This window comes from Pteropus medius, unplaced genomic scaffold (assembly GCF_902729225.1).
Source record: "Pteropus medius unplaced genomic scaffold, Ma_sr-lr_union100, whole genome shotgun sequence".
NCBI lineage: Eukaryota > Metazoa > Chordata > Mammalia > Chiroptera > Pteropodidae > Pteropus > Pteropus medius.
Genome location: NW_024344434.1, coordinates 2383937 through 2396548, shown reverse-complemented (window position 1 = coordinate 2396548; position 12612 = coordinate 2383937). Strand labels below are relative to the sequence as shown.

Sequence of the window (12612 nt, the reverse complement as noted above, 5' to 3'; positions counted from 1 at the left end):
GGCATTGAGGCTTCATTCCCATCAGCTCAGGTAGGAAGGCTGGGGGATGATGTGGGGACTAGGCTGACAAAGTTCTGCTGGGCTCTGGCCCAGAATGTTTTGAAAAGGCCCAAAGCTCTCCTCTGCCCCTTGCACTGGGGAAGTGGGCACATGTGTGTAGGTTCCACAGTTAAGATACATCGTGTATAATGACATAAGCCATCCCAGAATTTCCCACATAAAGCTCAGAAGCTATTCTGCCTCTTTAAAGCCACCATGGGGGTGGTAACTTCAATTTAGCATCTCCAGTTCATCACCTGCTTTTTGCAGCTATTCAAAGTTTAAATCTGCCACTAGCACAAATGAGAAAGGGTTCTGGGTGTTAAAACTAGAACAAAGAGAAACAGAAGGTGGTGGTTGTGGCCAGTTCTACCCGTGAATGGTGGCGTCTAGATATGTGATACTTGAGGCAGGCAGAGCGTCCCTCCTGGACAATCCCAGCAGACAGAAACCTCAGGAAGCAAGGTTTTGTGATTTGAATCAAAGTGCTATTTGAGGGCTGTGAACCTACACTCTTCTTTTACAGAAGGACAGGGGAACTTACAGAGAGGTCAACAACCGTCTTGATGGCCTTTTCTTTTCTCTTTATGAAATCATCGTCCTGTAAGACAAAATACAGAGATTAAACAAATCCTTTGTGAAAATTGAAGCTCAACTGGGCTGCTGGGAAGTCTGTCTTATAAACTGACTTCTTGTCACAAATTTGCTTAAAGAAGTCTCAGTTTTCTAACAAATTGGAATATATCCTGCATGGGAAAAGCTAGGGCCTCTGCAGATGACTCCAAAACAGATCCCTACAACTAATTAAGAAAAAATGGAAGAGTATACTCATAGAGTATAGTGGTGAAAACAGGTGTTCTTGTTTCAAATCCTTATGAACTCTGAAACCTCAGGCAAGTTACCTAACTGCTAAGCCTCAATTTCTCTATCTGTAAGATGGGATGACACTATTAATCTCAGGGAGACGTCCACAGGATTAAAGAGCAGAAGGCATGTGATACACTGGGACTGGACTGTAGTAAGAATCCGATAGTTAACAGCTATTGTTGTTGTTGCTGTTGTGATTATTATTACTGTTACTATTACTGTAGGAATGTCGTAGGCAGGTTGTCTCTCAAAAAGCTTTATATGATACAGAAATATACTTGTGTTCTTCTAATTTAGTAAAAGTTCTGGACCAATATCAAAATTGGGAGAAAAGGACAAAACTGTAGGGCTTTACACTCAGTGTCCATTTAAAGAAGCAGTTCTAATAAACCAGGAGGCCTGGTTTCAATGCTGACCAGGTAGAGGCAGAGATTCCACACAGTGGTGTGGACACGTAGCAGAACCTGAGTTTTCTGTGCTCCTTCCTAGGGAGTCTCTAAGTGTGCACTCGTCTTTAAGTAGACAAGAAAAGTAGAAAACTGACCTCAGGGAGACTGTAGGTTTTCTGGAACTGGGATATAGAGTAGGAACGGATGTAGTCACCCATCTCTTCTTTTGTTTCTATAGCTCGCTTCACCAGCCACTAGGGAAGAAAATTAGGAAACGTGAGTAGGGATGAAATACCACTGTGGTGAAGGCCAGCTCAGAGATGGCACAACTCATGAACCGGAATCACTGTACTTAAATTGACCAGGTAATGAAACACTATCAACATGTACTGTCCTACAGGCGAAGCCACTGGCTAGGCATCTGAGATGCTAAGATCCAGTGGGATCTAGAGCTGAGTAGCTGTGCAAAAGCTTTAAAGCCTCACTTCAGATCCTGAGGGCTCAGTTTCCCTTTCTGTGTAGAGTTAAGAATATCAGTTTCTTTCACCTCACAGTGCTGCTGTGGAAGCAAATGAAATCACAAGTACTAGAGTGTTTTATAAATACCTGAAGCAGAACACAAATGTAGCTATTTCCTATGACCATCTGGTTCTAGGCAGATCTTAATAAAACTTTTTCTTGTGCTGTTCGCAGCACAGACCAGAAAAGGGGAAAAACCACAGAGAACACCTAGTATAGTACCTCATTTGAAAGATGAAATCCTGCAAATATTCAGATTTGAGAACAGGGTACTGTACTGAGTACACAGCGCTAGGCTTCATGTTAGTTTGGCACTCACAGCATTCCCTCTCTCAATCCACACATTATAAGGCAGTTGGTACTGGGTGTGTTTTACAGAACATGACACTCAGAGAGAGTCTGTAATTTGCCCATTGATCCATAGCTAGCAAGCCACAAAGTTGTAAGTCACAACTGGAGGTTCTTCCACACCAGAAGACTGGACACATGGGTTTTATTAAATGTTTCCCAGTTCCACCAGGCTGATATGCAGGAGTAGCTGCTTTTCATTTCTCCCTACTTAAAACTCCAGTTAATTAAAACACACACATACACACAACTACATCCCATAACCTGTGGAAGATCAAAGTGCTCTGAGTGAGAATGCAAAGAGCCAAAAAAAAAAAAGAGCCCTCGCTTCTCCTCCTTGGTTTTTCATTCATCCCCCTTATTACTGAAGAACATTATGGAGGGGGATGCCATCTGTCAGGGTTCCCATTCTCTCTCCAGAGAGAGCTATTACATCTCAAAAGCAGTTTTTGGACAGTAGCTTTGTTTCCCTGAGAGCACAGCCACACTTGCGTCTATTATCTAGGGAAGTAGACGTGTGACACATAAAACGGTGGTCCTACAAGAACAGAAAGAACGCTTGCTCACTGAGGGAGCCAACTCAAGAAAAGTACACATTTAGGAAGTAAATGATTAGGGAGTTACCCAGGATAGGCGTAGCTGCAAATAACTACAAGAGGAATATTCTTTTGTTGTTTGCATCTTCTATTTTATTTCCATCATTCCACTCCACCCCACCTCCAAACAATGGCCTCTGGCACAGAATAAAATCCAGAAGCAGGGGCAGAAAGTCAGACAGCAATCAGAACTACTCTAGCTCCTTACGGGCACCCCTACGCAACACCATGGCCCAGGACAAGTAAGGAGACTGACTCTTGCTCAACTCAATTTTGCCCTGCTTTCCTTTGAACGGGGAGATTCAGTTCATAGCCTTTCATACTGTTTTCCTGTTCAGATCTGCCTCTGTTTATCAGATCTACACTGAGTTATTGCTTGGCTGGATCCTGGAAAGTGTGATCAGATTAGTGAAGTAAAGCCTGTTGAGTCATAGGATTCCCTTAAGAGAATCAATTGCTGTATTTTGGAGTCCCCAGCACCAAGGGCTGTGGAGGGAACCTCCTGAATGGCCACGCGCTGCAACAGGTCCCTAGCATTAGGAAAAAATACCTACATTCGCAGAATTTACATGTCCAGCAGGGAAGAAAAAGATGTGACCAAGAACTTCCAGTGGCTAGAAGTTACATTGTTTTTCTCTTGGCTGGCAGAGAGTGTTACTACAGCTTTGCTAAATGGTGCGAATGTGGATGGTGAGCCTCTAGAATCACATAAGACAACTAGTTCAATGGTTCCCAATTGCTGATATGACTTCTTTTACCGGTCTCCAGCAAAACTGGAAAAAACTACAAGCATGTGGTGAGTTTTTGCAATACTAAAGGTAGTAAATCTGAAGGACTGTCCTTTAATCTGAGATTGAGGGTTAAAGGGCTTTTCTTTTAGAAAATGATAGAGAAAGCAAGATAGTTGTTACTTCTAAAAATGTCCTTGTCTGGCAAATTTCAAAATCCTTTAAAATTTCAAAAGTCCACGAAATTAAGAAATCTGGTAAACACTAGCCTAGGCTCTCACACCCAGACAGGAAGCCCTCCAGCATTCTCCTCACGACAGAAAAATCACAACACTCAAAATGCCCAATCTAATTACAGAAGATCACTTCCCTTTCACCCTCTTCTCATATTTGTACTAGATATTTTTGTCCTCAAAGTTCCATCACAGAGTTGCATAAGGTCTATTCACTAGACATCCAGGCTTTCACAGAAAAGGCATCTACTGTACAGTGTGATAGTGTTGGAGGTTTCAGTAATAATAGCACAAGGTCCCTATTTCCTGTTTTCACAAAAAGGATTAAGTACCATTTCCCTGAGTTAGAGACTGAAAGTCTAACAAAGGTACAAATCAAATGAGTAAAAAAAAGTCTTAGCTTCAAATTTAAAAATTTCATGGTATTTGATTTGAAGTCTAATGCAGGGAAGATCTCAATAATAGTAACAACAACAGAAACAGCTACATAATATTTATATAGCACTTATTAAAATGTGCCAGTCCTTCAGCTAAATGCTTTACATATATTAACTTAATTCTCATCCTACCAGATAGGTACTATTATTTCTATTTAATAGACGAGGAATTAAGTCATTTGCCCAAGATCCCAGAACAAAGCCAAGATTCGAACCCAGGAAGTCTCCTTAAGCCTTACACTATATAATCTTGATACGGAACTAAAACACTTTTCTAGCAAGGGCAGCACACCTTTCTCATTGGTGGCTGCATGAATGATGGAGTGGGAAAAGTACAAGGCTTGAAGACAGGGAGTTCAGACTGGAACCTCTGCTTTTCCACTCACTAGTTCTATGCCTTTAAGGAAATCAATTACCCTCTCTGAGTCTCACTTTCCTTAGATGTTAAGACGGGAATTACAATAAATGCTTCAAAGTCTCTATTAGGATCAGATGCAAAATACTGTTCATACAACAGGCAACAAAGGTGAGTGCCTTTGCTCTTCTTCTTTTCCAGGTGCCTGGAGTGGACACACACAAGAATGTGCAGAATATAGGGAGCTGTTCAGCATGAACCACTTTGATTAAGAGCCTTGGGGAAAAGCTGGGGTAAAGATAAGTCTCCATCAGACAGTCAGTCATCAAATAAGGACTGAATGCCTACAATGTGCCAGACATTCTATGAGGTGTTAGAGACTCAATAGTGAGCAACACAGTCACGGTGCATACCCTCAGAAAGCTTACAGTCTGATGGGAGAGACAGATAACTAACCACACACTTGAATATACATGATACAAACTGCAATTAAGGAACAGTCTTGGGAAGAAAGGGAATGTGGCCATACAAGTGGATTTAGCAAAGGATTCTACATTAAGAGGTCAGCAGAAGCTTTCTTGAGGATGCTTGGTGGAACTAAGGTCTGAAGAATGAATATAAATTAAATACGTAAAGAGAGAAGGAAAGAGCTTTCCATCTGAGGGAAAGGCCCCAGGACAAAAGGAAGCATAACAACCATGAGAAAATCTGAAAGTCAAAGGGACTAGAAGAGAAAGAATAAAGAAAAGCAAGGAATGAGGCTGGATAGGTTGCAAGGGACCAGAGCATGAAGGTCTGCGGAGTTCTATACCAAAAGGGCAATGAAAATCAACTAATGGGAACATTCAAAGATCAGGTGACAGTGTCAAACTAGGGGAGGTGGAATACCAGTGACCTTTTGAGGATGACATCAGGAAACGTCACCATGTTCTGCTGCCACCAAATCCATACCATACTCATTAGATCCAGGATCTAGGCTAGATGGCCCAGGTGCCAGAACCATTACAGGAATTTGATATTCAGAGGATAAGAAACCACACAGAAGCTCTCACCTGAACAACAGGAAATATATGAATAAAATCCATCCCCTGGATCTGATGAGGCTCCAGCTGGTGTGGACACTTCATCCTTGGCAGGACTGAGACAATTTTTTCTGAGAGAGCTCTGTTTGGAAAAAAACAACAAGCAAAGAGTGAGAATCACAAAGTGGCCCTTAAGACATTTCTCAAGTCTGGAAAGCATCCCAGAAAAATCTGGGGCTTCTCAATGACAGACCTAGACCAAGTTTCTCTTGGCTGACTGCAAAATTAGAAAAATAAGCATAATTTAGATGTGTATGTATGTGCGCACGTGTGTGCTCAAGGCCACAAAACTGCCTTGATCCTTAATTATAAGGCTGTCCTACCTAATTTTTCTATATTAAAATATTTTGTTTCCTTATGAAATGATGGTGGTAAGTTGAGGTAGTAGTCATTTTTTAACATATTTACATGGTAAAATAAAAAGTTATCAGTGTCCTATATTCTTTTACATTTTATTTTTCTGACTTACTTTTTCCAAAAGTCTGGGAACCACTAGGTTACACATTAAAAAATAATTGTTCTAAATGTCATTCAGGCAAGAAATAATTACCAAACTTTGATCCAGATGTCTATGATATTAAGACAAAACATGGGGCCTCAAGCTCAAAAAAATTTTGGAGTTCTCTATCCTGGTAAAAAGTATTTTGAAAATAAAAAATAGCCTTTAATTTTCTGATTCTCTAAAATCAATCCTAGATTGGGGGAACCATGTGTCCTCACTCTTTTTTCCAGAGAGGAGAAATTCTGCACTTCTTATGAGGGACACTGATCTCTTGCCAACAACTTGCCTCCGTCTTCCTCCTAAATGGGCTGGGAGTTGGAGGAGAGGAATCGGACTCCCCAAGGTCCCAGAGCATTCTTCTATCTCAGTCAGGAGGTAAGCTTCCTCCCCCTGCTACAGAGGTTTTTCACCTCAATCCAGGCATGGATGGGACAGTTTTATGGCAGGAGTGAGAGAGAGACTTGTGTGCAAGTCCATTTCATCACAAATTTAAGCCTCCTTCTCTAAGCAACTGATAGTTGATTTCTAACAGTCTAGTTCCTGTTTCTTATATATTAATTGGATCAGATTCAAGAGAGAAAAAGAAATTATTTAGTGGTTCTGCTAAACCTCAAAGCCACGGCACACAGACCAGGAACCTTGAGAAACCCTCATAAGGTATGGCCCTCTAGGGCTATATGGAGAAATAAGGACTTCTGGCTCAGCCTACATGGGTAGTTTAGGCTATATTCCCATCTAAGACCCTTAAAAGAAATCTTAGCCCATTATAACAGCTACTGTGGCCTTGTTTACAAGAGTAGGACTATTTGCTAATCGATGATGGCCCTGGTGAACAACATCAGCAGGTCTTATGAGATGCTTCAAATTCAGTAAGTTTTGGGTTTACCAAAACTGTTCCTTGTTCAAAGAAATCTTGTACACCTTTATCTTTCCACTATTTCAAAATCTTTCCCAGGAGATAGATACCCTTAAGACTAACATCTAACTTAGGCCTGAGTAAAAGCAATTATTGTCTTATTTATGTTTCCTTAGTGGGTTTCATCTCCTCCATCTTTGCAGAAACAAAGTTACCTAGGGACAAAAGCTAAACATCTCCCCAGAAAATGGTGCCTGGAAAACACACTAGGAAACTACACATACATACAAAAAGTAACTATACAAGGTGGAACCAAGGTTAAAACTGAGGAAGAAAATAGTCACACCCCCCCAGCGCCACTAATCATAATATCAATGTCAGATCCAATATGTTAAGAGAAAAGAATACGGAGAGGGGAAGACTGATACTCTACTATACATATTCACATAAGACAGAAATATCCGCCTTCTAGGATGGAAGCACATGGGAGAACATTTTCACCCCCAAAAGGGGGAGGTATGATTTATTCAAAAAGTCTGAAATATCAAAGAAAATTGTCATGTGGCTCTCAGGCACTCCTGCAGTCCCTCCTTTCTCAGCAACCTGTCTATAGGTCACATGCATCTTTTCTACCGGGAGATGTGTGCCCTGACCCAGTGGGGAAGCCTGTGGTTGTCCAGCTCTTCCTGGGGCCTGAATTGGAAAGTATGGAGTAAAGTATTAACAAAGCCATTTGGCAACATACCTAAGGCTCTATCTCTGATAAGCTTTATTTATTTTCATCTCCATCAGACTCCTATGCCTTGTTTCTTAACTTCTTCGAAGCTTGTGGGAGATGGGTGCTCAACTGGTCCTGCTCCCCAAACTCCAAGCTTAGCACATGAAGATGATTACCAAGCCCAGCTTTGTGTCCTTGGTCAGGGCAGGTCTTAACTATTTATACATGCAGGGACCACCTCTCTTTCCTCGCAGTTTTGGTTCGTTAGGAGCAAAGCTCCCTCTAGTGGCTACAGATCTATAGATTTGCACAGAGTACTGATTGCCTACAACCACTGAGTAGCTTAAAAACGAGACTGAGGCTGGGACTCTCAACACCAACCAGCCCAACCCTCTACATTCAGACACGCTTCTCCATGGCCACTACTTAGAGACAGCCTACTCTTCCAGTTCATAAAGGCCCTGAGGAAAGGATGTTGCAGGTCATCTCAGGGTTTATGACCCTCTTAAACCTCCTCTTAAACTTGCCTCCCAGAAATGACTGCCAAGTCTGAACAGTCTCAGCAGTGTATGGAAGCAGCTGAAGACACTTAACAGTGCAGGTGATGAGAATGTGGGGGAAACATTGGCAGGCAGGGGACAAAAATCAGGAAGACCTCTTACAGAAACCTACCAGTCTCCACCTGGCTTCTTTCTCCCTGGATCTCAGGGTGGATCCCCTGACTTTCTAGAAATCAAAGAAAATGACAACTGCAAAGGTCGCCAGGCAGGTTTCCTAGTCTAAGATTTTAATATGCCCACTTATCATTACAGGTGATTAGTTTGATTCCTTTGGTTTTTAAGAGTGTTCAGTACAGTTTCTTCCTCCATTGCAAACAGTTTGAAAGAGAGTGAATTTAATGTGGGTCTAAATTTCAGTTCCATCACCTACTCTGGGACTCTGGCAACTAACCCAGTCCCTCTGCTCCAATTTTCCATCATAAATGAGGGACAACCCCAGTCCTGCCTATTCAAAGGTTATTGTAAAAAAGCATGTGCAAGTACTCTGCACACAGGTGCCTAGTAAATGTGTTGCTGAAATGAACTCAGTTATATACCTAAAATCTCATTTATGGATCTCTGAGCATGGATCAGATTCAAAACCCTGTGGTTACAGGGCTTTAGGACAGGCTTGGATGGAAGGTAGAAGCTTATGGAGCCCTCCAGAAAGAAGGATCAAGAAGGAGAAGGCGGCCCCAGTTGGGCACATGTAGAAGACAGCCCAAAAGATAATCATGTCCTCGATAGACGATGTCCTCCGACAACGCCACCTGGCTGCCCATCACATAAACTGAGATATACTGAGACACTGAAAACATAAAGCAGTATTGGGCTAAACTGCACCTAACCAGAAACTTTGTGGAAAGGTACTCTAAATACAGAATGCATTCTGAAACCAAAGAGAAAAGAGTTTTGGATAATTCAGTGCCCTGTGGCTATGACATTTCTCCTACTGATAACATAGACTCAACTGCCTGATGTACTTCAAGGTGGGTCTTTACTCTGGTGGGTCTTTAGTGATATAAACACCTGTCCCCAGCTTTGCCCACAATTACAGTTCACAGCTCTGCACTTAAAAGGTACACTTTAAGTACCTACCAGAGAAAATGATACATCTTCAACCCCTTATCCAAGCCCTTTGGAGCCAGATATGTTTCAGAATTCATTATTTTTTACATATTTGTACCTTAGTATACCTAAGGGATGTGTACTATATATTATGCAGGACCCCAGTGAAATCTGGCGTAGCACCCTAAAATCAAAGAAATTAGTATTTCTGCAGCAAAACTTATGAATATTCACATAAGTGGGATGGATAAAGACTATAAATAGCCTTAAGTCAGCTTTGGTCATATTTTGCTTCCAAATAAAATTTGTATCTTAAAAAGAAAAATAACCATTTTCAGTGCATTTTAGAATTCAGAAATATGGATAAGGGATTGAGAATCTGTATAAAAAACACTATGCTCCAATAGCTATTAAGACTATTGTCACTAATGGGAATTTATCATAACCCCCAAGAATACCACGATGAAATATGGGCTAAGAACCACTGCAAAACTCCAAAAGAAATTAGGAAGGAAAGATATGTAGAATCTAAGAAATGGTAATAGCCCAGAAAGAATGCAACGGAAAAAAATCCTAGCATGCAAGAGTGCCACAGAGGTAAGAAGCAATCAGCTCAAATTGGAAACAGAAGAGGCTTCAATTAGGCGTGTCCTCAAGAAGGCAGTGAATTCGTGTTAGTAAGTAAACTGATTAAGAAGCTGGCTTATCTTAGCTACAGATAAAATCATGTGCTTCTTTATCAACAAGATAAAAAGGTGCTCAAACTCAAAGCAAAAAAAAGCTGCATAAACATAAAGCAAATTACAGTTAGCTTTGAACAACGTGGAGGTTAGGGTTAGGGGTGCCAAATCCCATGCAGTTGAAAATCTGCCTGTTACAGTTAGCCTTCTGTATCCATGGATCCCAAACTTATGTACAGTGTGCCTGAATTTTGGTGACTCATAGAGACCACCTCCATTTGCTCAGGACAAATACCTCACAATCATCCTTGACTTAATCACACCCCAAATCTAATCTGTCATGAAATCCTTAATGTATCCAAAGTACCCAGAACAATGTCGAACCCATAACTAGGAGCTCAATAACTTGCTGAGTCAATGAATAAGTGAAGAGAGATTCCTTTTGACTGTGATACTTTGAATATTCTTCTTTAAACAGCATCATTATGGTACAGAAGATTACATTTCCTTTTCTGATTCCATCACAATCTTTAGTTCTTATTGTAAACACTTATAGAGTTACTTTTAGAGTATACCTGTAGATAAAGCATGAACAATTTAATTGCTATCACAGAAGAGACTATAAATATTCCCTGAACATTCTAAAAGTAATGGTATGAGAGTAGATGGAGGCTGAAAGGTAGAAGGAAAAACAGAGACACTAAAACGTTTACCCTACATACTTAGGAACCAGGAGAAACAATCTTATGTTAATGAGTCAAGAAACAGAAGCTTAAGTAGATTAAAGTTATACAAGTGATCATGGAAAAACAGACAATCTATACATGCTTCATTTTCCAGAAAATGAAGGAGATACAGTGAGTAGTACAGGTGAGCTAATTTCTTCATTAGATGTGAATGAAACACAGCACATACACAGTTGGAAATGGAGAAATGACCATTCCAAAGAATCTAAAACCTACACAGCTGAAGATGATTCTTTCCAGAAAATAAAACTGGGATGTAGAATGAGAAGGGGGAGAGACATCAGCTGTACATTGCTCTCTTTGGCAGTATCTGAATTTTTTCTTTAACTTCATGGATATAACACATACATAATAAAAATAAACAAAAAAGAATAAAAATCTACCTCAGGATTTCACTCTACTAGAAGACAGCAAAGCCATACACTTAGAATCCACAGCACTGCCTCCCAGTGGAGGACTTTTCACTACAGGTCACAGAATGCAACACTATAGTATAGTCCCAGAACAACAGATGTTAAGGATGTAGAGCCCTGCCATTGATGACTAAGCATTGATAAGCGCAGTGTCACTGTGTTAAACAATATGTCCTTGCTAATGAGGAGCCCAGAGATGTCCTTTGGTCTTAGTATTAAAATTTTGGTAATTCTGAGGGACTGATTTTTATTCTACTGTATAGAAACTCTGAATTGGGCCATTTATCATATTTTTGTCTTTTTGTTGGCTTCTAGAAAGGTCAGAGCCAAATCTGTGGTCCACCCTTGGGAAAACAAGGCATTTTGTGGTCCATCACACATGTAGTAGCCTTATCCCCACCCCAACTTTTATCTCCATTGTTTTTTCCTTTCACTTTGCTTTGCCTTTGCTTCACCTTTCTATGATTACTGCTTCGTATGCATATTTATAGGCCATCTTTAATCCACTTAGAAGCGTTTTTTCTTGGGGGAGAATAATGCTTCAAAAAAAAAAGTCTGTTACATTTGAGATCACAAATCCTTCTTATTACAGATAAAGGATCTGAAAGTTACACAGCTGCCCAGAGGCAGGGCTGGGAGCAGAACTGGGGATTCCAAATAGTCTAACAAAATCACCAAGCTATGGAAGACTGGGCAGGGTGCCCTCAGGTAAAATCTCTAGTCTCAATGGCAGGCAAAGTGAGGCTCTGTCTTACACAGAGGCAACCAGGAAGAAAAGATTCTCCTTTCCTCACCCTGTTCAAATTCAATTCAAATTGAAAAGAGATACACTAAGTAGTCACTAGAAATTTTGAGAAAAAGTATGAGAGGTGCTGAACATCACTGATCATTCGAGAAATGCAAATGAAAACCACAATGAGATCAATAACTTCATACCCATTAGAATGGCTATCATTAAAAAGACAAGAAAAAACAAATATTGCTGAGGATGTAGAGAAAAGAGCACACTGCACTGCTGGTGGTAATGTAAATTGGTGCAGCCATTATGGAAAACAGTATGAAAATTTGTCCGAAAATTTAAAATAGAACTACAGTATCATCCAGCAATCACACCTCTGGGTATACAGAAGGTAACAAAATCACTAACTTGAAGAGATACCTGTATCCCCACAGTCATTGCAGCATTATTTACCAAAGCCGAGACATGGAAACAACCTACATGTCCATCAACAGATAAACTTATAAAGAAAATGTAGTGTACACACACACACAGGAATATTATTAAACCGCAAAAAGGAAAAAAATTCTGCCATATGTGACAACATGGTTGGACCTTGTGGGCATATGCTAAGTGAAATCAGACAGCAAAAGACAAATATTGTATGATTTCATTTAACTGAACTCATAGAAACAGAGAACAAATTGGTGTTTGTCAGAGATGGGGGATAGAGGGTGGGCAAAATGGGTAAAGGTGGTCAAAAGATATAAACTTCCAGG

General features: G+C 40.5%; 1 protein-coding gene across 2 annotated transcripts in view; it reads right to left on the bottom strand.

Annotated features, from left to right (window-relative positions):
• Nucleotides 1-12612, bottom strand: part of CCDC93 (CCC complex scaffolding subunit CCDC93) — an 80120-nt gene that overhangs the window by 61125 nt on the left and 6383 nt on the right. For both annotated transcript variants that reach the window (XM_039872696.1, XM_039872695.1), the window contains exons 4-6: nucleotides 5564-5675; nucleotides 1451-1549; nucleotides 584-640 (exon numbers count right to left, since the gene is read on the bottom strand). In XM_039872696.1, the coding sequence (XP_039728630.1) occupies nucleotides 584-640; nucleotides 1451-1549; nucleotides 5564-5675 (268 nt within the window). The remainder of the gene's footprint in view (nucleotides 1-583; nucleotides 641-1450; nucleotides 1550-5563; nucleotides 5676-12612) is intronic.